We start from the raw sequence: 27,356 nt of genomic DNA on the forward strand, positions 1-27,356 counted from the left end.
CCTCCTCTACTACTTCCAGGGGGACTAGAGTGTGTCCCATAACTGAGCCTGTCCTTTTCATTAGTTGGTTGGTTGGGTGGGCCGCTCTTGATGCGAGGTTACCAGCTCAGCAAACCACACTGGCCATCACAGAGTTAGAGGACGTGAAGGCTGTCTTCATCATAGAGGAATACCGTCACCTAAGGGGAAAAAAAGCAGCCTGCTCTGCCCTTTCTTCAGTTTTTTAAAGACCACTCCAGCCTCTCAGTGATGTGGACCCCCCAAGCAATTGTAAGAGTGGACCACCTCTACATCCACTCCTTGAATACCAACTGGGTACAGAGGCTCTTTGTTGAGCGAAAGTCAATAAGCAGTTCCTTGGTTAAGTTGCAGACAATTCCCTTCGCTCCAAGAAACAAAGACCACCCCCCCCCCCTTATCAAAGCTGCTCTTCTCTGTCTCATCCCCCTTATCAATACACCCCAGAAGTGAAGAGCCATCTGAGAATTTCTGCCAGAGACGCGACCTGCCATTTCATTTTTAGTGTGAGGAGTACAGAGTCACGTATTCACAGAAAAGCTCTTGGACCACCACTGGGGATGAGGCGTCCAGTAAAGAAAAAAAGAGAGAAAGAAGAAGAAACGTATAATACATCAAGGTGAAATGATCAAGAGGGTTCAGAAATATGTGCAAAGAAAAGCCCCCACTGTAAATCAAAGACCAGATACCAGGAGGTGCGAACAAGTGAAAGCAGAAGGGAACGCAGACCCGAATACCACAAACACAGAGAAAAGGCGGGATACAGTCAGACTTCTATTTTTATTCTAGAACTAGTTTTAAAAAGAAAAATGTGGAATAAATTAAACACACAAACATCTACATTTGAAAATGTCAGTACTGAAGGAAGTTCATGGAATGGTGACATCTTGAAATTATATAAATTACTGAGATCATCTACATGACAAGTCTGCGTTATGACATATTCATATTCACAAAAAAATAAAAAAAGGTAAAATTGTTTAGCACAGTGCATCTCAACATGATCTAGCAAATGACTGCGGGCAGCCTACAGACATTATTTTCTGTCATCTGCACATGTCCAGTAAAACCCTACACCATGATAATAGCCGTCTGTAAAGTCCAGGATCCTCCCTCAGTATGTTCTGGAAAAACAAATGACATAATTACAGATAGGATTAGGGTTTGATATGATACTCTTTGTCCACGTTGGTGGTCTAAGTGTATGGTCCATTTCGATTTATGGCTTCATTCCAAGAAGCTGTCCAGCTTAGGTAAATTAACCGAGGGTTTGGTAGGTCTGGTCACCTTCTTGCGCTTGGCCTTAATTGCTAGAGGACGGATTTCTGAGAGAGGAGACTGAGATGAATTAAGGTTAGGGAAAAAACCAAAACGGTTAAAGCTCACAAATGCTCTACTACACGCTGCCGAATAAATCACCAATTCCAATATCTGAAATTAGATACTCTACATCAGGGGTGCCCAATGCGTTGATCACGATTGACCGGTAGATCGGAGAGGGAGTGCAGGTAGATCACGTTGCATTCAAAAATTAGTATTTTTTTTTTAAATGTTAGTCTATCATATATCCTCCCTATGGCATTTGCCACTTGATTGACATACTGGGCGGCCATTCTGAAATCTCCTTTTTTCTAACATACTGGTCATCCCGCATGCACGATCAAACGCGCGAGCTACTGCATAACTCCGGCAGTGATCTAGTTAGCCTTTCAATTTATATAGACTAAAGAAGGGATTTAATAAAAAAAAAAATTGTCCATGGGCTGGATGTGGAATTGGAAGATGAATGTCACAATCGAAGTGCGTTTTTCTGATCTGTCAACCTGTCACTGCTATTCCAAAGAAGGAAAATGTGGGAAGGCACTTTCGAACTGTTCATAAAAACTGCAAAACTGACTTCCTTCCCAAAAGCGATCTGAGAAAGAGAAAGGAGAGGGAACTAAAATCGCAGTTAATCGGACAGCCGTCATTTTTCACTCAGCTGAATTCAAAAGCAAAGGCAGACACACCGAAGCATCGTTCTGGGCGAGTCACTCGATCATTAAGCATAAGAAGTCCTTCCAAGATGGAGAGATGCTAAAAGATGCCTTCGTTGAGGCAGAGGGCTAGGGAGAAATTCATGCTGAGATTTCAAGACCCATGGCCAGAGAAAAAGGAGTTTCTCCTTGTCATTAAACATGCAGAATACAAGCAACTTAATAACAATCAATGGCCGCTAGACTTGGCATTTTTTTTTCCCCGATCTGACCAACATGTTGAATGAGCTTAGTTTACAGCTCTAAGGAAAAAGAGAAAACCAATATGGCCAATATGATTAGCCCAGTTAATGCTTTCAAACAAAAAATATAACATCAGTCCTCAAAGCTGCAGAGCTTTAATTTGGGGAACATCCAACACCTCACGTCAGAGCTGGAGACGCAATGGAAGGCGTGAGCGCAACTTGACAGCATCCGCTACACAAAGCAGTTCAAAAATTGTCTGTCAGACTTTATCAAATGGAAAAAAAGTAACGATTTGAGTGTTGCCCAATGTAGCGGAGTAAGAGTAGTGTTTCTTCTTCACAGATGTATTCAAGTAAAAGTAAAAAGTATGGTGCGGTAAAACTACTCTTAGAAGTACATTTTTAAAAAGTTACTCAAGTAAATGTAACTCGTTACTACCCAACTCCGATACTCAGCATATATATCTATATCTCATGTCATGCATGTGTGCCAGAGGGTCATCTTCCAGGTTCTCTCAAAGTAAGTGAGTGAGTGTGTGTATATGTATATATATTATATATAGCATTTTTAAGGTAGGTAGATCATTTTGACCTGGTCATTTTAAAAGTAGCTCGCATGCCAAAAAAGTGTGGGCACCCCTGCTCTACATGCATTTCTAGGTTTTTCTAAGCCATATTAAAAACTCTGCCCACAGCTGAAACTCATACTTTATAAAAAGATGTTTGTGGACTAGCTGACCAACCACAAGCGTTACCCTGGTAGGTGACCACCTAAATAATCAGACCTATCAATGTAATACTGCGATCTTCACCCTGTCAAGTACGCCAACTCGCCGCCGTGGTGTAATGTCAGAGGTTTTGCCTCAGGTGCTGATGTTTGAGGTTCGATCCCCCCAGTAAGGTGAAGCAAAGCTGCATACACGTGATGAGCCAAAAATAAGAGCGAAACACATGTTGTGTACTCTTTGTATCATTTGGCAGGTACTGTATCACACACATATATATATATATATATCTCATGTCATGCATGTGTGCCAGAGGGTCCTCTTCCACGTTCTCTCAAAGTAAGTAGCACCACCTCAGGACAAGAGTGGGTGCGGTTCCCCTCACAACCTCAACAAACCACCCATTGAGGGCACTGAAACCAAAGCAGGCCCTGCATGATATAAAAGGAGACTGCTCCTGGATTGTGGTGTCTCATTTTCATGGTGACCTTGCTTCTGTGCTCAACTAAACCAGAAATGCTTGTTAGATGTTCCAGAGAGGACAACTATAGCCATTGAGAAGGCGCACAATTTTCTTTTTTTGGTCCCAGTTAAACAGGGTTTTGGCACCTTAAGCATATGACTTTATCCTGCATCTTTATTCGCCCCGCTACAAAACCCACAAAAGTTTAAGGGTTACCATAATGTAAAACTGGAGAAGGATACAGGCTGAATAAATTTTGTTCTTCCGCCAAGCCCATCAAAGCCAGTTCTCATCTGTAAGAAAATTAAAAAAAAATTAAAATAGTTGCATTTTTGTTAACACCCTCTTCAAAAATTAAATGCAAACGACAGACAAATAAATACTGTATAAAACTTTTGGAACTTTCTAACTTCAACTGAAACAGTAGGCTCTTCCTATATTTTTCATTTTACAATCACTGAATTAACCACTACTTCTGTCCTGTGTGGCACACGATTACAACCATGTTATTTACATATTGAGATTTAAAATGTCAGTATGTCAAGCTTCTTTTAACAATTAATTTTTTTCCCCCTGAATAGTAGGCGTCCACTTCTTAAAGCCAACATGGCACACCTGGGCCTGCACCAAATTAACATCATTCTGGACCAAACTCTTTAAACACATTTCAGACAGCCTTGGCGTCACAATCCCTCCAAATCTACTAACAGCTGTGTTTGGTGGGCTCCCAGATGGGCTTAAAGTGGAGAAGGACAAACAAACTGGAATGGCCTTTACTACACTATTGGCACGCAGACTTGTCTTGCTTAACTGGAAAATTACTAACTCATCTATTTTAATTCAGTGGGTAACTGATGTTATATACTATCTGAAACTGGAAGAAAAATAAAATTCGCACTTAGAGGATCTGTGCAGAACTTTTTAAAAACCTGGCAGGATCTGATCAACAACACTTTAGAATAAGCATTTAAATTATGGAAGTGGATTCTCTCCCCTCTTTTGCTCCATTTATCTTTAGTCAATGATTTACTTGTTTTTACTAGCTTTAAGTTTTGCTCTGCTGGCCTAGCTCTCTTTCTCAGGGGTGGAGGTTGATTTGTTTCAAACCTTTTTTTTGTTAATCTTGAGTTATTTGTATGAAATGATTTTATTGCAGTCAAATAGCAATAAAATAAAATAAAAAAAATAACTGGCACACCCTGTGGTGGGTTGGCACCCTGCCCGGGGTTTGTTTCCTGCCTTGCACCCTGTGTTGGCTGGGATTGGCTCCAGCAGACCCCCATGACCCTGTAAGGATATAGTGGGTTGGATAATGGATGGATGGATGGACTGGCACACCTCAAGTTACAATTTTAAAAGAAGAAAGCAGTAAAAATGCTTACCATGCTTGAGACATTTCTCTGTGAGTTAAGCATGCTTCTAAAGGTTTTCTTTCTGAAGAGAAGAGAGTTACAAAGGAAAGGACCTATGGTTGTATCTTCTACTTCTCGAGGCCTCGAGCTCTGGATATGAAAAACAAGATGCAAACCTGTCAGAAAACGAATACCTGAGATCTTTTCTAACTTTGAAAGTCCAGTTTATTACCTTGTTGTCTTCCATGGATTTTTTAAGTTGGCCAGTGTCATTTGATCTGAAAGGGAAAACAAAAAAAAAAAAAGTTTGCTTTTGTTCCCCTAATACAATGCTGACATTCATCAAAAGAGGATAATTAATAAATAACTAAAAGCATTTTACTTTAATTAAATTACTATTTCATTTGATTCAAGACTAAAAGTCTTAAATGATATATATATACGCCCCTTCTACACATGTTCCAGGGAAGCAACCATGGACTACTCAATACCCCAGGACGCTTGGTGGCAGATGGTGCCTCAGTTTCCCGCAGGGCTCCATGGGAGAGGAGTCCTCCACAGCCCTGTGGGGATCAGAGGTGGTCACCAGGGGGAGCTGCATGGGTCTTGGAGCCCTGCTGGACAAGTCTTCAGCCCCATCTGGAAGTGCAATTGGAACCAGGTGGTCAAGCACTTTGAACACTTTCAGGTGGGTTATAAAAGGGGTCAGCCAACACCACTCAACAGCCAGAATCGGGAGGAAGAGGACGAGGTTGCCAGGGAGGCGTGGTGGTGCCAAAACAGGAGTGTTGTTGTTTTGATTTAGGTGCTTTGAGACTGTTATGCCTGTGGGGTTCATGGGGAAGACGTGCCCCACGGGTGAAGAGAAATGAAGTCTTCTTGTGTTTTTACACGTGCCTCAGTGTGAGTCTGTGCCTGGTTGGGCACAATATAGTGCCTTTGATCACAATATATACCAAAATTGAAATTGTACTTAAATCAAGCAATATAAAAAATGAACACAAACTAAAAATAATAAATAGCTTGGATCTTACAAACTTTTGATTTTATTTTTCTATAATTTAATATTTCTAGCTATAGCTAGTCACATACAGACTACTCATTACTTAAATATAAAGATTTAACACAAACTATGACTGGTTAGTATAAAAATAACAAACCACAGTTTTACCTGATTTTACTTATGACCTGAAAGATCTGTGTGTTTAAAAACCTAAACTTTATTACAAGCAATATTAAAAAGCTTCATGACTTACTGTACTGTATCCAATTTGATCTTTTTGCTGGGTGCAGTGATACACTTGTCAGCAGACTGTGTAGGAGTGGGTAAATCATAGGTGGCATTTAAGTCAATGTCCTCATCATTCTCTGGCTGGTGTAGAAAAGGCTGCTTTAATTCTAGAGGAGCTGGGCTGCAAAAAATGAAAACAAGTATGTGTTAAAGAAAAAGTAAGTTAAAGAAAATCACTAATTTTTCTCGGGCTCGGAACTCAATATACAATTATACCAGAGTTACACTGGGGGTGACACGTAACGGTCCGCTTTATAATATTAAGCCTGAATACCTCTTGGGACAGTGTTTTCCTGCAATTTAGAAGAAATAGCATCATGCTGCAAACAAAATCAATTCAATGCTCTCTACCACTTTATGGTAACTCTGAAGTGACTCGGTCATTTTCATGGGTGAGGAAGACTCTCCAACAAAAAAAACACATTGGCAAACAAAAAGCTGTAAAGGCAGTTTTAGAATAAACTGAAATGCTACAATTGAGTGATAGTGATGATAATGTGAATTGGTCAATAGACGTTGACATGGAATATGAAACTAATGCATGATATGGCACTGTAGGTGCGAATATGCCCAATGAATTTGGTCATGTGACAGTAGCTGCGTGACAAAAAGGCAAAATAACTGGGCACACACTAGGGACAATTCTGGATCGCTAATGCAACTAACCTGCATGTCTTTGGACTGTTGAAGGAAACCCACACAGACACTGGGAGAACATGCAAACTCCACCCAGGGAGGACCCGGGAAGCAATCCCAGATCTCCTTACTGCGAGGCAGCAGCTCTACCACTGCGCTACCGCTGCTGCCCCTCTTGCAAAAATGCTAATGTTTTATTACTGTTCACTATTTTGTTTAAGGTTTGCATGGCTAGATGAAATAAGCATACATGTAGTATTTTTACATTTGAATTTTTTAATAATTTCACTGTTACAATGCAGATGCACTGCAGATGTGAAAAGGACATAGACAAAGCGGATGACAAAAAACAAAAGAAAAAAAAAAAAAAACACACACCACTGACTTGTTACGTTTAGCCTCACATGGCATTCAGGTATTGCATCACATTTAACTACCTTTAATACAACTGTGTGAAATCCAATTTGTTCTTTGTTAGTGTATATGTCTACTTTATATGTAATGTTAAAGAAGCTCTTATCTGTTGTCCTAAAGCATCCATTAAATCAATTAACAATTGTGAAAACTCTAACGCCTCTAAACACATGCAGCATCCACTTACAAATGAGTCGTCTGAACACATCTAAAGCAGCGGTCATTCCACAGGGTGCGCGAGACTCACAGTTAATACTCAGTGTCATATCTCTAGTAATCATCAGCTGTCTGGTTTAAAAGTCTATATACTCATTATGTTGTGGTCATCACTAGCATCACACATGTACAGACATTTTAGTTTCAATATAGTGCCACATTATTACTTAATGGAATTTTAAAATTACCCTATGAAAAAGAACACTAAAAATATGGGATATGATACAATTAAAAACACATGTGCAATTAGTAAAAAGAAAAAGCAGAGACCAAATGTGAATTTAATGTTTTGGTGTCTTGTGTGACGTCTCCTTAACTTACCTTTCAAAGACCAGCCGGCTAATTGCTTCATTGGTGCGGGATGGTGTACTGAGACTCTTCTGCAGAAATTCCACCTTTTTTTTCAGACTCTGTGAAATACATAAGTAGTATAGGCCTAAAACCTCGGCAAAAGAGAACACAATTCAGAAAAAGTGTAAAAAAATATACATTGAGTAACTGAATGATTAAATACAGCTTCTGTCATATTATAGATGTATTTAACTCAATTGTTTTATGGTGGTGATACAGAGTGCTTATTGCATCAGTCTTGAAAAATACTAACACCTTTGCTGCATTTTTGGGAGTACTTGATCAGCCATTCATCTAGTCTGAAATAAAATGGGCTGTTGATTTTTAGACAGCACTGCCTGAATTGATGCTAACTACAACGATTATAAATCTGAGCACAGGGGACCTTGTGTGCATTCAGCAGTTTTCCTGAGTCTTCTGATTCTTCCTTTAACTTTCTTCTTGCATGAATACATTAATGAGAGCTTTACACTAAAGCACACTTACTGATCTGTCAAAATGTTATTTTCCATATGGTACTTCTATAGTGGTAGTATGACTTAGACTATACAATTATGATTTAAATCATATTACTCTCTTACGATGAACTCCTTAAACATTTTGTGCATAGCCACTTGATGAACGACTTACAAACAGATAAAGTCTGACATACGTGTCTTAAAAAGAAGGAAATATCTTTGTGTGTTTCCTTTGTACTCCACACTGGTACATCCAGCTAGAAAGGTCCCTGTGAGATGACATTTTAGATACCTAAACAATCCAACACCAGAGCATTTTTATTGCACACAACAATAGTACACTTTAGAAGACTTTGTTTTTATTGTCAGAAAGGCCTCAACTACCGTGATTTGCTTATCTGAATTCCTTAGGTCATCCTGGGCAGCTTCAAAGTTGCATTTTGCTTCTTTTAGTTCCACAACGGTTTTCTGAAGCTGTAAAAACACAGTGTAACTGGATGTGAATATACTTTTGTATTTTTGTAAACAATGAAATTACACATAACTTAGAGCTAGCTAAAAAAAATATAATCCAAGTCTTTAAAGCGTGACCCTATGTCAAAATAGATCAGTGACTACATTAATAAAACATTTAAACCATGTCTTACGTACACTCACCTAAAGGATTATTACGAACACCTGTTCAATTTCTCATTAATGCAATTATCTAATCAACCAATCACATGGCAGTTGCTTCAATGCATTTAGGGGTGTGGTCCTGGTCAAGACAATCTCCTGAACTCCAAACTGAATGTCAGAATGGGAAAGAAAGGTGATTTAAGCAATTTTGAGCGTGGCATGGTTGTTGGTGCCAGACGGGCCGGTCTGAGTATTTCACAATCTGCTCAGTTACTGGGATTTTCACGCACAACCATTTCTAGGGTTTACAAAGAATGGTGTGAAAAGGGAAAAACATCCAGTATGCATCAGTCCTGTGGGCGAAAATGCCTTGTTGATGCTAGAGGTCAGAGGAGAATGGGCCGACTGATTCAAGCTGAAAAAAGAGCAACTTTGACTGAAATAACCACTCGTGACAACCGAGGTATGCAGCAAAGCATTTGTGAAGCCACAACACGCACAACCTTGAGGCGGATGGGCTACAACAGCAGAAGACCCCACCGGGTACCACTCATCTCCACTACAAATAGGAAAAAGAGGCTACAATTTTCACGAGCTAACCAAAATTGGACAGTTGAAGACTGGAAAAATGTTGCCTGGTCTGATGAGTCTCGATTTCTGTTGAGACATTCAAATGGTAGAGTCAGAATTTGGCGTAAACAGAATGAGAACATGGATCCATCATGCCTTGTTACCACTGTGCAGGCTGGTGGTGGTGTAATGGTGTGGGGGATGTTTTCTTGGCACACTTTAGGCCCCTTAGTGCCAATTGGGCATCGTTTAAATGCCACGGGCTACGTGAGCATTGTTTCTGACCACGTCCATCCCTTCATGACCACCATGTACCCATCCTCTGATGGCTACTTCCAGCAGGATAATGCACCATGTCACAAAGCTCGAATCATTTCAAATTGGTTTCTTGAACATGACAATGAGTTCACTGTACTAAAATGGCCCCCACAGTGACCAGATCTCAACCCAATAGAGCATCTTTGGGATGTGGTGGAACGGGAGCTTCGTGCCCTGGATGTGCATCCCACAAATCTCCATCAACTGCAAGATGCTATCCTATCAATATGGGCCAACATTTCTAAAGAATGCTTTCAGCACCTTGTTGAATCAATGCCACGTAGCATGAAGGCAGTTCTGAAGGCGAAAGGGGGTCAAACACCGTATTAGTATGGTGGTCCTAATAATCCTTTAGGTGAGTGTATTAGCAGTATACCAGAGTTAATTGGCATTCTTGACCAGACTTACTGTAAGTTTAGGTAGCTACTCACTACGAAGCAAAAGCTGTTATGTAAGGTTGTTTTAGTTAATGCAGTGTCTATGACATTAAACTTTATTGTCTTCATCAAAAAAACAAACTACACACCTATCATTAATTAATACAAATAAAATGTACAGAATATAAACATTGCACCAGACTAATTCATGTTAAACCACAGAGCTATAATAGTAAACCTACCTTGTTATTGACAGAAAACAGTTCTTTCTTCATTTTTTCTATCATTTCATTTGACGTTTTATGGCTTGCCTTCAAGTTTTCATATTCTCTGTAGGAAAATAAATTCCTTTCATTACATGGGTGAAAAGGAAAAGAATTCATTGTTTCTCTTTATATGTAAACTAAATATTTTGGATAGCTATCTAAATTTAAGCATTATAAAACACCTTACAGTGCTTTATACAATTATGTATAGAAAAAGTACACTTGTTTCACAAACATTTTTATAATTAGAAAATTTTCAAAAAAAAAAAAACAAAAAAAAAAAAACCAGCATTAAATAAGGAAATGTTCTAAAGAAAAAAGTGAAACTGTTGGTCTTGTTCCTTTAAAACATCGGTTCTCAAACTGGGGTCTGCGGTCTCAAAGCGGTTTCAGTGGGACCGTGAGAAATGATTGCATATTTATACTATTTGTATTTTTATATTTATTAACCTTTACCAACCGAGGGGAAGTAACGATGATATGATAAATGATATGAGAGTTGTACTGGACAAAACAAAGCCAAACATAGAAGAACTGGTTAAGGCAAAGCAGATCATCCATCCCATTAAAATTTTAACTTAAATTTAATAAATAAGATGTACGTAATATTTTCTGAATTAATAATGGTTTGTCAAAAAATGTTTTATTCACAGCAGCCTGTACATATGCAGTGCCGCGCAGTGGGTATGTGGCACCCTCGTGCAAAGTATTTGGCGCCCCCAATTTTCTTGAAATAATATTGATTTTTTTAATTTTTAATTAATAGGATCCGCAAGCCACCGAACAATTTTTAAAGGGACCGCCACGCAAGAAATTCTAAAGAAGTTTGAGAACCTCTGCTTTAAAATGTCATTGACGCCATTTTATTTAAACTACTGTCCACGCATATAAGTGAAGAGTTTCTAAATAGCACTACAGTATTACCTCAATAGAAGGATATTTAAATATAATGAATGTTTACTTCTATTCAAAACCAAAGGTCTTCCTTGTTAATACCCCAAGGGGAAAACTGCCTTTTCACGTGACCTTTAAGGGTCAGAGCACTGGGCCAACCATTACACACCAGTACAGCACACCCCTGGAACAATTTTCACACTAAGCGATATTTTGTTTGGAAAAGCTGGAGAGCCTTTCCTGAAAAGAAAACTCACTTTGACATCCATTGAGAAAGCGTCTCTGAATTTGAAATATATCTGAAAGACTTGTACTGTTATTTGCTCAGAGCTTACTTCTTGAGAGAGATACAATAGATGGAGAGTTGCTCCACGGCAGACTGGCCCACGCCCATATCTTTAACCATGGCTTCTACTTCTTTCCGCTGGCCTTGTATCAGAAGATCAAGACTGTCAATGAAGAGGACAAAAGGGATTCCAACAATGAAAACATGCCTTCTGAAACTGTAAATTTACCACATAGATAGTATGGAAAATAAAAAGTTATTACATTCATGTATTAGCATAAGTAGATATGAAAACTTATAAGCATTAACCTTAGTGCAAGTGTTAATACAAGTCAGGTATACCAAGCAAATAGTTAAATAAAGGCACTGTGATATCAGTCAACATAAACAGGGCTTTTCTTTCTATCACATACAGAAAATGCAACATATTGGGTGCAAAAAGATACCTCTCAAAGGTTTTCAGCTTGCTTCTCAGTCGCTGCGACTCCTCCTTAGCTAACTTAGCATCATTTTGTTGCTTTTCAAGGTACTGCATTTGTTTCTTTAAAAAAAAATAAAAAAATCTCAAAATATACAAATGAACATTAAAAAAAATGTTTTAAATTAAAACAGAATCTATACAAGAATGTAGATTACTATTTTAAATCCTACAAAGTGGGCAGCATGAAATACTAGTACTATTTCATGATAAGATGATGGTTAATACTAGCCATACTTTGGAGTTGTCTATTAAATAATGCTTTAGAAACTGGAGATTTATTAAAAGAAAAAAAAACACATTTTTTTGCTGTTACTTCTGCTGCACAAAAATATATCTATTATATGAATGTAGAGAAAAGCCAATCAAAATGACACCTTTTATTGGCTAACTAAAAAGATTACAATATGCAAGCTTTCGAGGCAATTCAGGCCCCTTCCTCAGGCAAGATGTAATACAGAAACTGGAGTACCCTGTGTTTTTATACACACACTAGGACAAGACACAACATTGGTAAATCTTTAAATGAAAAATCTTAAATGTAAAAAATTTAATAGATTCATTCAGGCTAAGATTAATTTAACAAGAGAGAGATGAACAACGTATGGTCAAGATCTTTAGATAAGATAACTGTCCAACAAAGTCCTTTGAAGTTTGTGATGAGTTTTTCAAAACAATATGGGTCTGTAGTCAGGTAATCTGTGTCAGTCTGAGAGATGCAAACAGTCCTCATACCTGGCTATAAAACTCTTGTCTCTATTCAAGCCATGCTGTAATGTATTAAATTTTAACATGAGTTTAACTTCTATTATATGAAAAAATCTAGGAACAAGACGAGACGTGATCTTCTCAGAAAGACACTTTCACGTCCCGCTAGACGAGACTTTGTGCCAAGAGATTTAACAACACCTGGGGCCGGAAAAAGACAAAGAGTAGATGACAAAGTAGAACATCGTAAAGAATTTAAAAACGTTGGCGGGATACACATGCAAAGCAGGTTGGAGATAATGGAAGTATTAAAATTCAAAAGTCTCAAAAAAATTATAGTAAAGATCGCATTAGCGCAAACAAACGGAAATTACTCGGAGAAATAACGGAACAGCGAAAAGAGATCGAATAGTGTTTGAGGAGGCCTGGGGTAGAAGAGACACAACACAAGGCAGTGAGAAAAAGGACAGCTGCTTCACAGGCTTTTAAAATGTTTGAAGCGCCGCACGAGATGCAAATCACACAGCACAGCAGCAGCTGATCGAGCAAAGAGGAGGTAAGAAAAAACCCCAAAAAACTGAACTTGGGGTGCGTTCAGTCCCCCTCTTCAAAACGGCATGTAGCGCAGGCGGGGTGGGATTGGCGAGCAAAGCCCCCTAAGTACTTCTATAGTATACGTCCTGTTTACAACATACCAGCTAACTTTAACAGCAGACATTATTTTGCGTTTTGACGACAGAAACCTTCACTGATCCATCCAATCATTCATGTTGTCAGCGGCTTATGCTGTTTAGGGTCACTGCACCCATGTCAGCTTAACTGAAGCAAGGTTGGGACTAACCATGGACAGGGTAACAATTCATCACACTCTGGGGAGAAGGAGTACCTAGATCCTCAAAAAATGAAGAACTCAAAAGAACGCATATCAACTAGCACTGAAAAATACTTTGCCCTTGCCTTACCCGTAGTGCAGAGCACAGCATATCCTTTTCATCCAGCTCCCTCTTCAGCGACTGCAAATTAATGTTACCAAGATGCACCGTCTCCCTAAGAGATTCAATAATCTTTTGACACTCCTTAATTTCTTTTTCTGAGGAGAAAACCAAACTAGTAAATAGGGCAAAATGTTGGCCTCTAAGTAAGTCTGTTTAATGTGATAATGTTACTTTCAAAAGACCAGATAATGCAATTAAAACACAGAAGTTTGACACCGATCAAAGAAAAGATGTTAAAAGTATCTTTCAAACCCCCAAAGAAATATCTAAGCTAATTCATTTCAGACTTTCATTCATTATACCACTGCATTTTGAAACACGGGAAATATTTTTATTTTTAAAATAAATTATTTATTTAATTTTTTTTTATTCACACATTGTTTGCACAATAGGAAAAATAAGCCAGACTATTACCAAACTGTCATAAACATCATGACAACATCTGATTAAACAGAAGTGTCAAATCTGCTACAATTATCATTTAAACATATTTTGAAATGTACTATATATTTTTGCCTGTGACCCTGTGTTAGGATATAGCAGGTTGGTCAATGACTGACTGACTATATTTTTGATCCTGTGAAACAAGAAGGCGATGAGCTGCATTGTGACAGCAATAAGACAGTAAGCCACATCTTTTGTAAAGAGAAATATACAATAGTAGAGAAATGGGGCACATTTGTCCTCAGTGGTTAATCTAAATATCTTTAAATACACCAAAGTTAAAATGGCTGTAACAATATCCGTAAAGTTGAGTGAAGTGTATCAATAGAAAAAGACCAGTTAGGCCTGGTGCAAATGTATACTTGAGCCATTTAGTGACAAGAACAGGCCAAACATGTTTGTTTTAAGATGTCAATACCTATCTGATCTCTTACTATAACAACCACACCAGATAAACACTCTTACTGTACATTTCGTGATCATTTGGGTGACAATGAATATGTGCAATACACAACTTGCGCTTGTGAAGGGTATGTAATGAGAAGAATCAGTTAACTGCATGCAAACCATTATGACACAAAGAAAACACTGCAACACACTTTGTATGTTCAAATTTAGAAACAATACCTCGATCGTTCACAACATTAACACCACTACCTAGTGAAGTGAATAACATGGATTATCTTGGTACAATGGCACTTGTCAAGGGGTGGGATGTGTTAGGCAGCAACTGAATTGTCACTTTTTGAAGGTGATGTGCTGGAAACAGGAAACATGGGCAAATGTAAGGATCTGAGCAAGTTTTACAAAGGCCAATTAATGATGGCTCATCGACACTGGGTCAGAGCATCTACAAAATATCAGGTCTTAATGTGGTGTTCCCACTATACACTTATTAGAACCTAGTACCAAAAAAAGGCAGGACAACTGGTGAAATGAAAACATGGTCATGGGCACCTAAGGCTCACTGATGCACAAGGTGAGCGAATGCTAGCCCATCTGGTTCAGTCTCAGAGAAGAGCTACTGCCGCACAAATTGCTGAAAAAACTCAATGCTTGCCATAAAAGAAAGGTGTCAGAACAAACAGGGTGGATGTCTGGGTGTGTAATTTCCCTGGGGTAGACATGGCAGCAAAATGTACTATGGGAAGAAGGCACAGCGGCAGAGGCAGTGGGATGCTCAGGCAATGATCAGCTGGGAAACTTTGGGTCCTTTCATTCATGCAGATGTCACTTTGACACGTACCGCCTAGCTATAAATTGTTTCAGACCATAATTCAACAAGAATTATATTCACCATTTCATGGCTAAGATTTTCCCTGATAGAAAGAGTGGTCTCTTTCAGCAAAATAATGTGTCCTGCGGCACTGCAAAACGTATTCAGGAATGGTTCAGGGAACATGGCAAAGAGTTGAAGGTGTTGGCTTGCCCTTCAAATTGCCCAGATTTAATTAAATCTAGCATCTGTAACAGATGCTAGGAAAAAAAAAAAAAAAACAAGTCCGATCCATGGAGGCCCATCCTTGCAACTCACAGGACTTAAAGGATCTGCTAACGTCTCGGTACCAGACACCATAGGACATGTTCAGGGGTCTTGTGAAGTCAATGACTCGATTGGGTTACAGCTGGTTTGGTGGCATGAGGGGCACCTACACAATACACTGTGTGCACAATTATTAGGCAAGTGAGTATTTTGACCATATCATAATTTTCATGCATATATTCCATCTCCAAGCTGTATAAACTTGAACACTTATTTGATTTAAGCATAACAGGTGATATGTATTTGCGTAATGAGGGAGGGTGTGGCCTAAGGAGACCAACACCCTATATCAAGGTGTGCATAATTATTAGGCAGCTTCTTTTCCCTAGGCAAAATGGGCCAAAAAAGAGATTTAACGGACTCTGAAAAGTCAAAAAACTGTAAAAAGTCTTTCAGAGGGATGCAGCACTCTACCAAATTGCTAAGATATTGGGGTGTGATCATAGAGCCATCAAGCATTTTGCTGCAAATAGTCAACAGGGTCGCAAGACACGTGTTGAGAAAAACAAGACGCAAATTAACTGCCACAGATTTGAGAAGAATCAAACGTAAAGCAACCAGGAACCAGTTATCCTCTAGTGCTGTCATATTCCAGAACTTCAACCTACCTGTAGTGCCTAGAAGTACAAGGTGTTCAGTGCTCAGAGACATGGCCAAGGTAAGGAAAGCTGAAACCCAACCACCACTGAACAAGACACACAAACTGAAACGTCAAGACTGGGCCAAAGAGTATTTGAAGACAGATTTTTTTTTTCTCTAAGGTTTTATGGACTGATGAGATGAGAGTGACACTTGATGGACCAGATGGATGGGCCCTCAGCTGGATCAGTAACGGGCACTGAGCTCCACTTCGACTCAGACGCCAGCAAGTTGGAGGTGGGGTACTGGTATGGGCTGGTATTATTAAAGATGAGCTAGTTGGACCTTTTCGGGTTGAAGATGGACTCAAATTCAGCTCCCAAACCTACTGCCAGTTTTCAGAAGACACTTTCTTCAAGCAGTGGTACAGGAAAAAGTCAGCATCTTTAAAGAGGACCATGATTTTTTATGCAGGACAATGCTTCATCACATGCATCAAAGTACTCCACTGCGTGGCTAGCCAGTAAAGGCCTTAACACTAGAATAGAATGTTTATCTTAGCTATAAATTATTTCCGTTGCATAATTATGGTTTTCAGATTTATGACTACAGATAGCAAAGAGACATTATTATGCTTTATACAAAAATCACATTTTAAAATGTTGCACTTTAAACAATCTAAAGTTATTACAATCACTGTTACGGCAATAAGTTATATTGAAATAAAGAAAATTCAATTAACATGTAATCTGCATTAAAATACAAAACTGTCTCCTTTTTTCCTAACTGTCATCTTCTGCATGGTACATACATATTTAGGATGCTCTAGTCTGTGACTGCACCTCAGCAGATAATAACCCACCTTTTCATGTCTTGAATTTTCAAAGGGACAATATTTTTTAGCAAAGATCAATTACATGCACCCACTGTTTGGATTAATGCTGAATAAAATAATAATAATAATAATAATAATAATAATAAGCAGTGGACAGTTTTAGCATATTTATCAAAAATAAATTCCATAGCATAGACCCTTAAAAAAATCAACATGAATTATATTCACATTTGTTTCCAGTAAAGGGAGTAGTTTCCTGTCAAAACCTGTGGAGGGCAGTATAGAGCTTTAGAAAAAGTAATGTGTTCTGGGCTTTAAGGCTCTTAAGTGCGGATTACAGTCTAAAATGTTCTGCTTACACAAATACAAGGTCATAAGAAACATCATCAGGTAAACAGGACAAGAGATATAAATGAAAGTATTACTGAAAGATTTTAAACGTATCTGCTAGTGAAGGAAACAACAAATCAGTACAAGTTTAATCCAGCTCCATTGTATTACACGTCTTTATGACCACCTTAGACATTATAGAATTCCCACGTACTAAAACCCCAGATGCCAAACTTTGAAATGGCACCATCTACTTCTAGTCATCTTAATATCTCTACAGTAAACAATTTAAAGCCATAATGTAAAATCAACAGATAGACAAACAAAATCTTTAATGTTACTTCTTACCTTTTGAGCTGAGCAGAATTTTGACATTATCCACTTCATTCTAAAAATTAATTGACTTGATTTTAGTGGAGGTAGAAATAACTCTAAAATTCACAACTTCTAAGAATTGCAAATCAGTATCTATATTTTATATTCTGAGAAGTGACATAACCACATGTTCAAAATAAAACCCGAGTTTGGAAACAAAGAAGATTTCTCAGCTTCCTACAATGTTTATCACGACTTTATATTGCTTGTGACTATCAACTAATAAATAAAACAAAAAAGCTATTAAATACAGTACCCTCTCCAGATTCCTTGAACTAAAACTCCATGTTATATGTATACTACATTTTAGCAAACTTTAAACAGATTTTATAAAAAAATCTATTCACATTAATCATTTGATTAACAATAATATTTATAATCTTAAATTAAAGACTAGTCTGCACAAATCAAATTTATATCAAATATATTAGAAAACCAGTACCATTATGCAAATTTGCAACAAAAGATTACATATCAGCACTGAGCAGACACCTCTTTAGAAGAAACTTAAATCAGCCTAAATTAGTAAATGCTTTCCTAGTTTCATTCTCTACATTTCCTCACTTGATTTCCCTTCTACCTGATATTTTAACTTACTTTCATTTTCCTTTGTAACACGCTTTTTAAAATGGCCACAATGCTACAATTATCTGTAAAAGTTAAAGTATTTGGTATCTATAAAACTCTTATGCTTATTATAAATTCTGCTTTGAAATTTGCTTTTAATGGTTGGTAAAGTTTATCATTTTTTTCTGGGACATGTACCAGTTTAAAAAAAAAATAAAATTATTTCATTCAGAGCCAGAGCTAGCATGAACAGACAGATACAATAATCCATTAGCTCTACCAAAGCAGTCCGAGGTATACATTTTTCACCCTCTTACGTTACTGTGACAAGATTTCTCTTTTGATTTTCAATATCCATTATTTAATATTAATTACTTGGAAACAAAGAACAAAGTAATTGATCACACCGGGTAAATGGTGATGAAGCAATTCCTGAGTCAATATTGTTACCACTCTTCCACAAACAGGTAAATCAGAAACAGACAAAGTAATTTCTACCACACCTTTAAACTCTCTGCGTCCAGGGGTGTGCCTTCCTCTGTGCCCACATCAAAGAATAATCGGTTTATTATGTGTTTAGTGCTAACCTGTGGAAAATACAAAGATTATTGATAAATATCTAGATAAGAACAAAAAGTTTATTATTTTCCAAGCAGTGATTCTTGTTTAAAAAAACACTCACACATATATACATACATACACACATATATACACACCCACACACATATAAGATTATGAATTAGTCAGGTTTTTGAGGAAAACTGACGATGCTTGCCTGCTTTCTACACTGAGGGCATGTCTTGGAAGGAGCAGTCTGAAACCACTGAAGAAGGCTAAAGAGAATTTGTAGACAGAAAACAAAAAAGAAAGGTTAATTAAATATTAGAAGACAAACACTGTGATTACAATAAAATATGTGCTACCTCCACCTTACGTTTTAAACGCACTTCTCATATTAGAACTACTTAGAATGAGGTTTGTCCATGAGAGTCCATCTGGACAGGAGGTAGCAGACTGTAAGACCAACATTGTGGACTACTGTCATTTCATTACAGAAGCACCTGAAGATTAACGTATACTTAATTTTGTATTTGCTTGAGTGTTCTGGGTCACTGTTTTGTTGCTGAAGCTGAACCTTAAGTAGATTTTGCTTTTTAACAAACGGTTTCATGTTTTCCTCATCAGGTACTCTCTGATATACTGTTGGATTCATGGCACTATGATGGCAAGTCGTCTAGGTCTTCAGGAATAAATACAGCCCCAATCAGTAAAGCTTCCACCACCAGATTCTGCTGGTCAACGCCAAACAAACCATCTGACATCATAACCAAAAAGCTCTGCTTTTGTCCAATACATCCAGAGCACATGTTCTCTTTTTCTCCCAGGTGTTTGCAGTTTGCCAGATGTCATTCATCTATAAATATTTTTGAGACAAAAGTCTTCTTCCTTTTAGGACCTCATATGTTGTCTCTTTTAGATGGTTGACTCGTGCACTTTGACATTGACCAAAGAAAAAGCGGCCTTACAAACGCTTGATATTATCCTGGGGTTCTTGAAGACTTTCCTAGTATAATTCAGTCAAATCCTAGGATGAATTTGGTGGGTCTACCAGGCCGGATAGATTATGAAAGGCCTGCAATTTTCTCCATTTGCGGATAAGTTTTAGGACAGTGGAATGAATGACTAGACATTGCTTGGAGATGGGTTTAAAAACCCTCCCTGTACTCATACGCATCAACAGTCTTTCTTGGGCCACAGAGTTTTGTTTTAAGCTTGGCATGATGTATTTTGATATCTCAAATGGTCGTACCAAACTACACGCTTCTTACCGGTTTCTAATCTTAAAAATATTAGGATGGTGTGTACTTATTTTTCCACACAGTGTAATTTGTTGATTTAAATTGTACAAATAAGTACAAAATATTTTTCAATACTACGTTTTAAAATTATATCAACTTTATCTACTAATGTGGTTGAAACAACAATCTAATATAGGCCTACTTATGTACAAAAATACATTTATATAACACCAAAAATTTAAAAAAGAAAAACCTTTTTGAGTAGTGTTTTTACTTTTTCACACTACTGTATATTCAAAGAATATTTAAATATGAATCATCCTAATCTCAATTAATGCCTGATAACATTAGGGCACATTTAACAAGGGCCCAACTCGAGTCATTTTATTGTGGAGGCCGCCAAATACTTTGAAATTGTAGCCTACAGTAACTTTGTGAAATTTGCCTAATGCCATTAAGGGTGGCAGATCCTATCATAAAAGCATTGAATGCAACAAATGCTTTTGGCCCTCATATTTCTCAGTACTTCCACACTAAGAATAAGATTTAAATATGATGAGTTGTGCTAAAAGGTTCCCCTATGGGTTGTAATAGGTTTATATAAATTAAAAAAAAATATTAATGGTAAAATTTTGCAAATCTATATCCCAATACCTTATATTGTAAAATGTAAATGAATACATTGCATTTTTAACTCGGGTATCGTGATAACATGATTTAGGATATCATGCGGTTATAAGCAATTTTATCCACTACCATATAATACCGTAAAATTCAGCTAATGATGAACATCAGCTCACATACAACACATGCACAGGTAAAGCACTTTGCCATCAATCACCCTTGAAGATGTGCTTGTTATTTAAAACCAAAATCTGAAAATTCTAATTTTCACATAACCATATACAGTGGTGTGAAAAACTATTTGTCCCCTTCCTGATTTCTTATTCTTTTGCATGTTTGTCACACAAAATGTTTCTGATCATCAAACACATTTAACCATTAGTCAAATATAACACAAGTAAACACAAAATGCAGTTTTTAAATGATGGTTTTTATTATTTAGGGAGGAAAAAAAATCCAAGCTTGCCACTGTGGAAGAATTTTAATGCTTAATATCAGACTGATTAAACAGATAATTATGACCACAATAAACAAAGGAGATACAGTGTAGTTGTGTGTAGTTACTAAAAATGGAGATGCATCATGCTAAGGACACCATAGTTATAAAAAAAATATTACAATTGTGTGCACATACTGTATGTTGGGAGAAGAAGAAATAATGAATGAAGGCTAACTGTCTATGGTGATTTGCCAATAGGGATATGCTAACACGTTAATTTCAGCATGAACCTTAAGGAAAACATGTTACAATTAACTTACCACTCATAATGAAAGGTGTGCCCACAGTGTATAGCTGAAACATCTTTTGAATGATCAAAGAAATCGGAGCAGATGATGCAATAAGCTCGAATGGGCATTTTTCATGCAGAATCTGAGAGAAAAACGAAACAAGTGGATTATCACATCTACTTCACAATTAAAACATCAACGTATACTAAACACTTAGTTTTATAAGGTTTTCCATCAATGCCCTCCTCTCAAAAATAAAGTGAGGCATTTGCCAAATTGATAAAATGCTCTTCTTTCTTTGCCATAAATTATATTGCTATGAAAATCTAAAGGCATTGAATTATCACACCATAAAGAGTTTCAAGTTTTAATTTCATTTGTGATTATCCTCTTAAAAAGGATACTTTAATTTTTAGCGTTTTGAAATACTCCTAGAAAGCAGGATTAAAGAAACTGCAGCATAAGCTTCACATGGGGTGATCAATTTCGACAGTTCAGAGGTCAAATCTTAACTGGGTAACACGTTTCAAAACCAGTTCTTTACCTAGCTAAACATTTTCATTAGCTCATTTAACACCGAGCATTTAATGAAAACAACAAGCCATCAACAATACAATTCAACACCATGTTTTTAAATAAGACCTGCTGGAGTGTACTTCGAGAACTTGCTCAGAATCGCACAGCAGCTCGGATGCTGGGGTCCAACTGTTTGTCCTGTGGATGCCAGACAAATGTTTCGGCCATGAGACCACACCATGGTAAATGAAAATGTCATCCTTTAAATGGACTCCACAACACGCTGCACTGTACTTGTATAATTCAGACATGAACAGGGTAAGCATGACCATCTTGCCATTTTTAGAGTTTTATTAGTAACTAGCCATCGCCCGCGGCTTCACCAGGTGTACAAATAGTCCAGACCTTAGGTGTCTGTAAGAACATTTTGAACTTTCACAAAGCAGCAATAATGATGTGGTCCAATGCTGACAGGCATTATAGAAAATTTTACACATACTCCTCTGTTGCCTGCTGTACAAGTTTATCGACTAGATAGATAGGACAGATAGAATCTAGGAGAGTAATTCTTTTTTTCCCCTCTTCAGAAAGCATTTTGCAAAAGTACTCCATGGAAAGACATGAAGAGCAAGGGGAAAAACATTGTAAACACAGAGAGGAGGAGAAAGCAGTGCTTCCTTTCATCTTCCCTAAAACCAAGAAATAACAGTTAATTACTTCACAAATCCTACACATAACCCTCACAGACAAACTCGAAAGCAAGTCTGGCAAATCGTGACCAGATTACTGAATGCTGGCCTGCCATGCCTGCAGTAGAGTAGGCAGGAGTGTTACAGACACTCAAAACCTCAAAATGTGTCTCCAAAACATCTACATTTGGAAAGACCTTGGGGTGTGTGTGTGTTTTTTTAACTATCGTGTGTCTTTGTATATAATTATTTGTATTTAACACATTGCTAATGCGGGTGGCACGGTGGCGCAGTGGTAGCGCTGCTGCCTCGCTGTAAGGTGAACTGCAGGTTAGGTGCATTGGCGCTCCTAAATTGTCCCTAACCTTATGCAACCTCACCTCTTCAATTTGGTGCAATTCGTCAAAACAATTGTACTTATGTATTTCAATCATATTCAAATTTCTGTAAATTTTTTTTATCCCAATAAATATGTTGTGAATTTGTTAAAACACTTCTGTTTTCCTTTTGTCATGCTGTCCGTTTGTGTATTGTTTGTGTAAGATGAGAAGCATTTATTTAAAATGACAGTTGTGTCACACGATTACCTGATCATCTTGTGTGGGGTTACTCATTCAGCCCATTTTAACTTTAAATCCTGTTTGGTACTTGAGAAATACTTGAGAATACTGATGTTCTGTCCAAGAGAGGACAGAGCGGACTATAATTCCTTAGAAGACTGGCATCCTTCAACATCTGCAATAAGAGGCTGCAGATGTTCTATCAGATGGTTGTGGCGAGTGCCCTCTTCTACGCGGTGGTGTGCTGGGGAGGCAGCATAAAGAAGAGGGATGCCTCAGGTCTGGACAAACTGGTGAGGAAGGCAGGCTCTATTGTAGGAGTAAAGTTGGACAGTTTAACATCTGTGTCAGAGCGACGGGCGCTGAGCAGACTCCTGTCAATCATGGAGAATCCACTGCATCCACTAGTGCTGTGCGATATGACGATATATATCGTGGGGACGATAGAAAAGTGTCTATCGTCCTATTTCTCTTCTATCGTTTCTAACCTAATTTTATCAATTACTAAAGAAAATATTGCATTAAATAGGCTATGACAAATGAATGATAATGTCTTGTCGCTATGCAATGCATACTCTGTCCTTTATATAAGTGATAATCAAAAATAAAAATGAACTTTTTCGCAAAGAAACTCCATCTTGTGGTTTTGTGACAGTTCAGTTAAATGTCACTTCAAAATAAAGTTGCAAAAAAAAGTATGCAATGATATTTTTGTCAAACTTTTAAGAGAATAACTGGAAACGTACTTTATTGTGGGTGGTTTATTGTGATATATGGATTATTTTATATCACAATAACGATATATCGTGATATATGATTTTTCCATATCGCCCAGCACTAGCATCCACTGAACAGGATCATCTCCAGACAGAGGAGCAGCTTCAGCGACAGACTGCTGTCACCGTCCTGCTCCACTGACAGACTGAGGAGACCCCACACTATGCGACTCTTCAATTCCACCCAGGGGCGTAAACGTTAACATTATACAAAGTTATTGTCAGTTATACCTTCATTTTTATTACTCTTTAATATTGTTTTTTTGTATCAGTATACTGCTGCTGGATTATGTGAATTTCCCCTTGCGATTAATAAAGTATCTATCTATCTAGAAGTGACTCTGATGCTTTTCTTCTGGATAATGCACAGATGAGAAGATGAAGGTGTCTAAAATATTTACACTTTGTAAATGTCTGTATGTGTGCCCTGTGCTAAGAGTCACATCCCATCTTTGAATTGTTCTTGGCCTACTCTCAACTCTTCTAGTTGCTAGAGGATGTGCAGGCTCAGAAACACAACTTTTAGGCAAAGTAATGAAAAAGTAAAAAAAAAAAAATATGTATAGTGGGTAGAACATGAGAATAGGGTTCAGTGTTACAGGTGACAGCAAACTCGAAGGACGGTAATTTGAAGAATAAGCAAATCAATATCACCTTATTTACTCTTTGACAATGATTATTATCGAAATATGTACTGTATCTACTACAAAATAAGGTTTTATGCAGTAGAGTATTATGAAGTCAAGCAAAATGACACCTTTTATTGGCTAACTAAAAAAATGATAATATGCAGGCTTTCAAGTCAACTCAGGCAGGATGTAATCACAATTTAAAGGGGCCCCGAGTTGCCTCAAAAGCTGGCATGTTGTAATCTTTCTAGTTCAGGGGTGGGCAATGTCAGTCCTGGAGTGCCACAATGGCTGCAGGTTTTTGCTCCAACCCCGTTTCTTAATGAGAAGTCAATTATTGCTGACGAAGCACTCATTGCTCAAGTGAAATTTTGCTGCTTCATTTTAGTGGTCTCGCTTGTTAAAGATCCCCACCCTTAATTGCTTATTTCAGTCTTAAACAGCAGCATTCAGTGTTTTAATGACTCCATATTAGCAGTAAGATATAGATGACAAAGCAGGCAGCAGTTCTCCATCTAGCTTGTTTCCATTTACATCTGTGTGTGTTCATCATGCACGGTTTGGTGTTCGATTTAATATAACACTTCATAGAAAAATGTAACAGACTAAAAATTATCCTTTTAGGTTTCAAATCATTTAGGTGATATCGTTGGAAAGGAAAAAAAAAAATCTACAATATGAGAACTTTACATTGCAGACTAACAAGCCATAAAACTAAATCAGGTCTGAGATTGGTAAGCATTGGTTTCTAATTAAGCAAATGGGTTGGCATGAAAACCTGCAGCCTCTGCGGCTCTCCAGGACCAACATTGCCCACCCCTGTTCTAGTTAGCCAATAAAAGGTATAATTTTGCTCGACTTCTCACTACATTCATAATGGCTAACACGGTGCAACACAGTAGTACTGCAATGGAGTAAGAAATACACCAGGTAAGCCGGTTTCTCATTTCTATTAAAGTAAAATGAAGTATTCAGTATGTGAATAGGTGGAGTGGTGGCTCTGAGACTAGGGATCTGCGCCAACAATCAGAAGGTTACTGGTTTGAATCCCATAAAACGACAAAAGTGATTCCACTGTGTTGTACCCTTGAGCAAGACCCTTAATCTGAAATTGCTCTATCCTGAGTATGACGTTAATCTGCATCCAGTCCTACAAGCAGGTTCTCCAAGTTGTGGGAAAAACCTGGGGGTCGGTGGCAGGATTGGCACTCCACCAACCATGAAAAAAAAAACATTCAAACTGTTCCATTCAAACAAATGGGGTGCGGAGGTGTCACCCGCTGCATTCTGGTCCTAATTAGGGATCTTGAGGTGCTTTGTCGGGGGGTTGCAGGAACGCGCTGTATCAGTCTACACTCCCACAGTGTTTTAATAAATTCTTGTTTATCACGACGGAGTTTTGCTACATATTGGTCAAACACATACAACTTACATGCAAGTGACCATTTTAATGCTCCTATACTACTTTTTTTAAGATTATAAAGCTAAAGTAGCTACTGCCCCTTTCTAAGGGTAATTCAAGTTGTCTTTTTGTCAGATAAGGATCCAAAACTTCTGACAAATAAGGAAAAAATATAAGCAAACTAAGCAAATATTTACAGAGTAAGAAGAATTTACAGAAGCCTGCAGCAGCAGATGCAATGACATCTGGCTTTAAGCACTTCAAACAATAGATTCATAAGAAGGAAATTAGAAGAATTCCCTCATCGAATCATCGAGTCTGGTGATCAGTAGGTTTTAATGCAGCGTATCATCCTAAAACCCTGCTACTCCGGCATTTATGGTCCACAGCGAAAAGCAGCTCATTTCCCAAGATGCCACTTCTCTTGGATTTTATATTGACTTTAAAGACCCATAGCAGATTTCAATGCTCTTTTAATTCCGTAAAAATCTGCATGGCATTTGTATAATTTGGCACACACTTTATTGCTTGAGTTGATGCACACAATAAGATGCAAATTCAAATGTACAGGTTAGGAATAATAACACTAAGAATATGGCATCCACTGTCTTAAGTTTCATCCATCCGTCCGTCCGACCATTATTTGAACCCATATATCTGATTGTAGGCCGCTTTGAACCGAGGGTTATCCCGGATTAATAGAGCAGAAGGCAGAAAAGAGCTTCAGCAAAGGCATCAGCGGCAAGATCTGAGGAGGACTATATTTCAAATTAAAAAGGATTCACTTTTACATGAAGGGAACAGATGTCGATTAACGATTTCTATCCCAGCGAATGGAGCTTGCTAATATGCAATGCGCAGTTCACATGGGGACATTTACTGAAACGAAATAACTCTACTTACGTTTGAAAGTCCGGACACGGTTCTGCTTGCTGACGGTGGTCTGCTTTCCTCCCGTGTGGTTTCATATACAGTAAGCAAGGTAACAGCTCAAACGCTGTAAAAAAATGACAACACCAACGGCTATGGAAACGGGACGAATTAGTAATTGAGCCAGTCACCTTCGAGCAACAGTCATGGTTACCTATAAACACATCCAGTCTAGAAAGAAAGTAATACTTTTAGCACTTGTGATCGCATGAAAAGAAAAAAAAAAGATTTTTTTTTTTTTATCCGATGGAATCAGATTTACACCCTTAAAATCTGTGACATTTTCGAAAGAAAACTTTGGAGTTTTCCGTTTCTTGACAGAAAATGCTGCCTGGACTTGCAAACAAACCGATCACTTCTAGCCCAGTGTTTAA

At 37.8% G+C, this 27,356-nt stretch overlaps 1 protein-coding gene across 1 annotated transcript; it reads right to left on the reverse strand.

The window, feature by feature from the left end:
* Positions 1 to 779: 779 nt before the first annotated feature.
* Positions 780 to 27,356, reverse strand: LOC120541044 (TRAF-interacting protein). The gene is made up of 16 exons (XM_039772308.1): positions 26,956 to 27,356; positions 21,511 to 21,622; positions 19,104 to 19,161; positions 18,832 to 18,915; positions 17,735 to 17,774; positions 13,623 to 13,750; positions 11,921 to 12,015; positions 11,524 to 11,637; positions 10,271 to 10,358; positions 8,530 to 8,619; positions 7,658 to 7,746; positions 6,036 to 6,191; positions 5,012 to 5,057; positions 4,810 to 4,929; positions 3,670 to 3,720; positions 780 to 1,356 (listed from the first exon to the last, which is right to left on the reverse strand). The coding sequence occupies exons 2-16, from the start codon at positions 21,606 to 21,608 to the stop codon at positions 1,246 to 1,248; spliced, it is 1,368 nt and encodes a 455-aa protein (XP_039628242.1). The 5' UTR covers positions 21,609 to 21,622; positions 26,956 to 27,356; the 3' UTR covers positions 780 to 1,245.

This window comes from Polypterus senegalus, chromosome 12 (assembly GCF_016835505.1).
Source record: "Polypterus senegalus isolate Bchr_013 chromosome 12, ASM1683550v1, whole genome shotgun sequence".
Lineage (NCBI taxonomy): Eukaryota > Metazoa > Chordata > Cladistia > Polypteriformes > Polypteridae > Polypterus > Polypterus senegalus.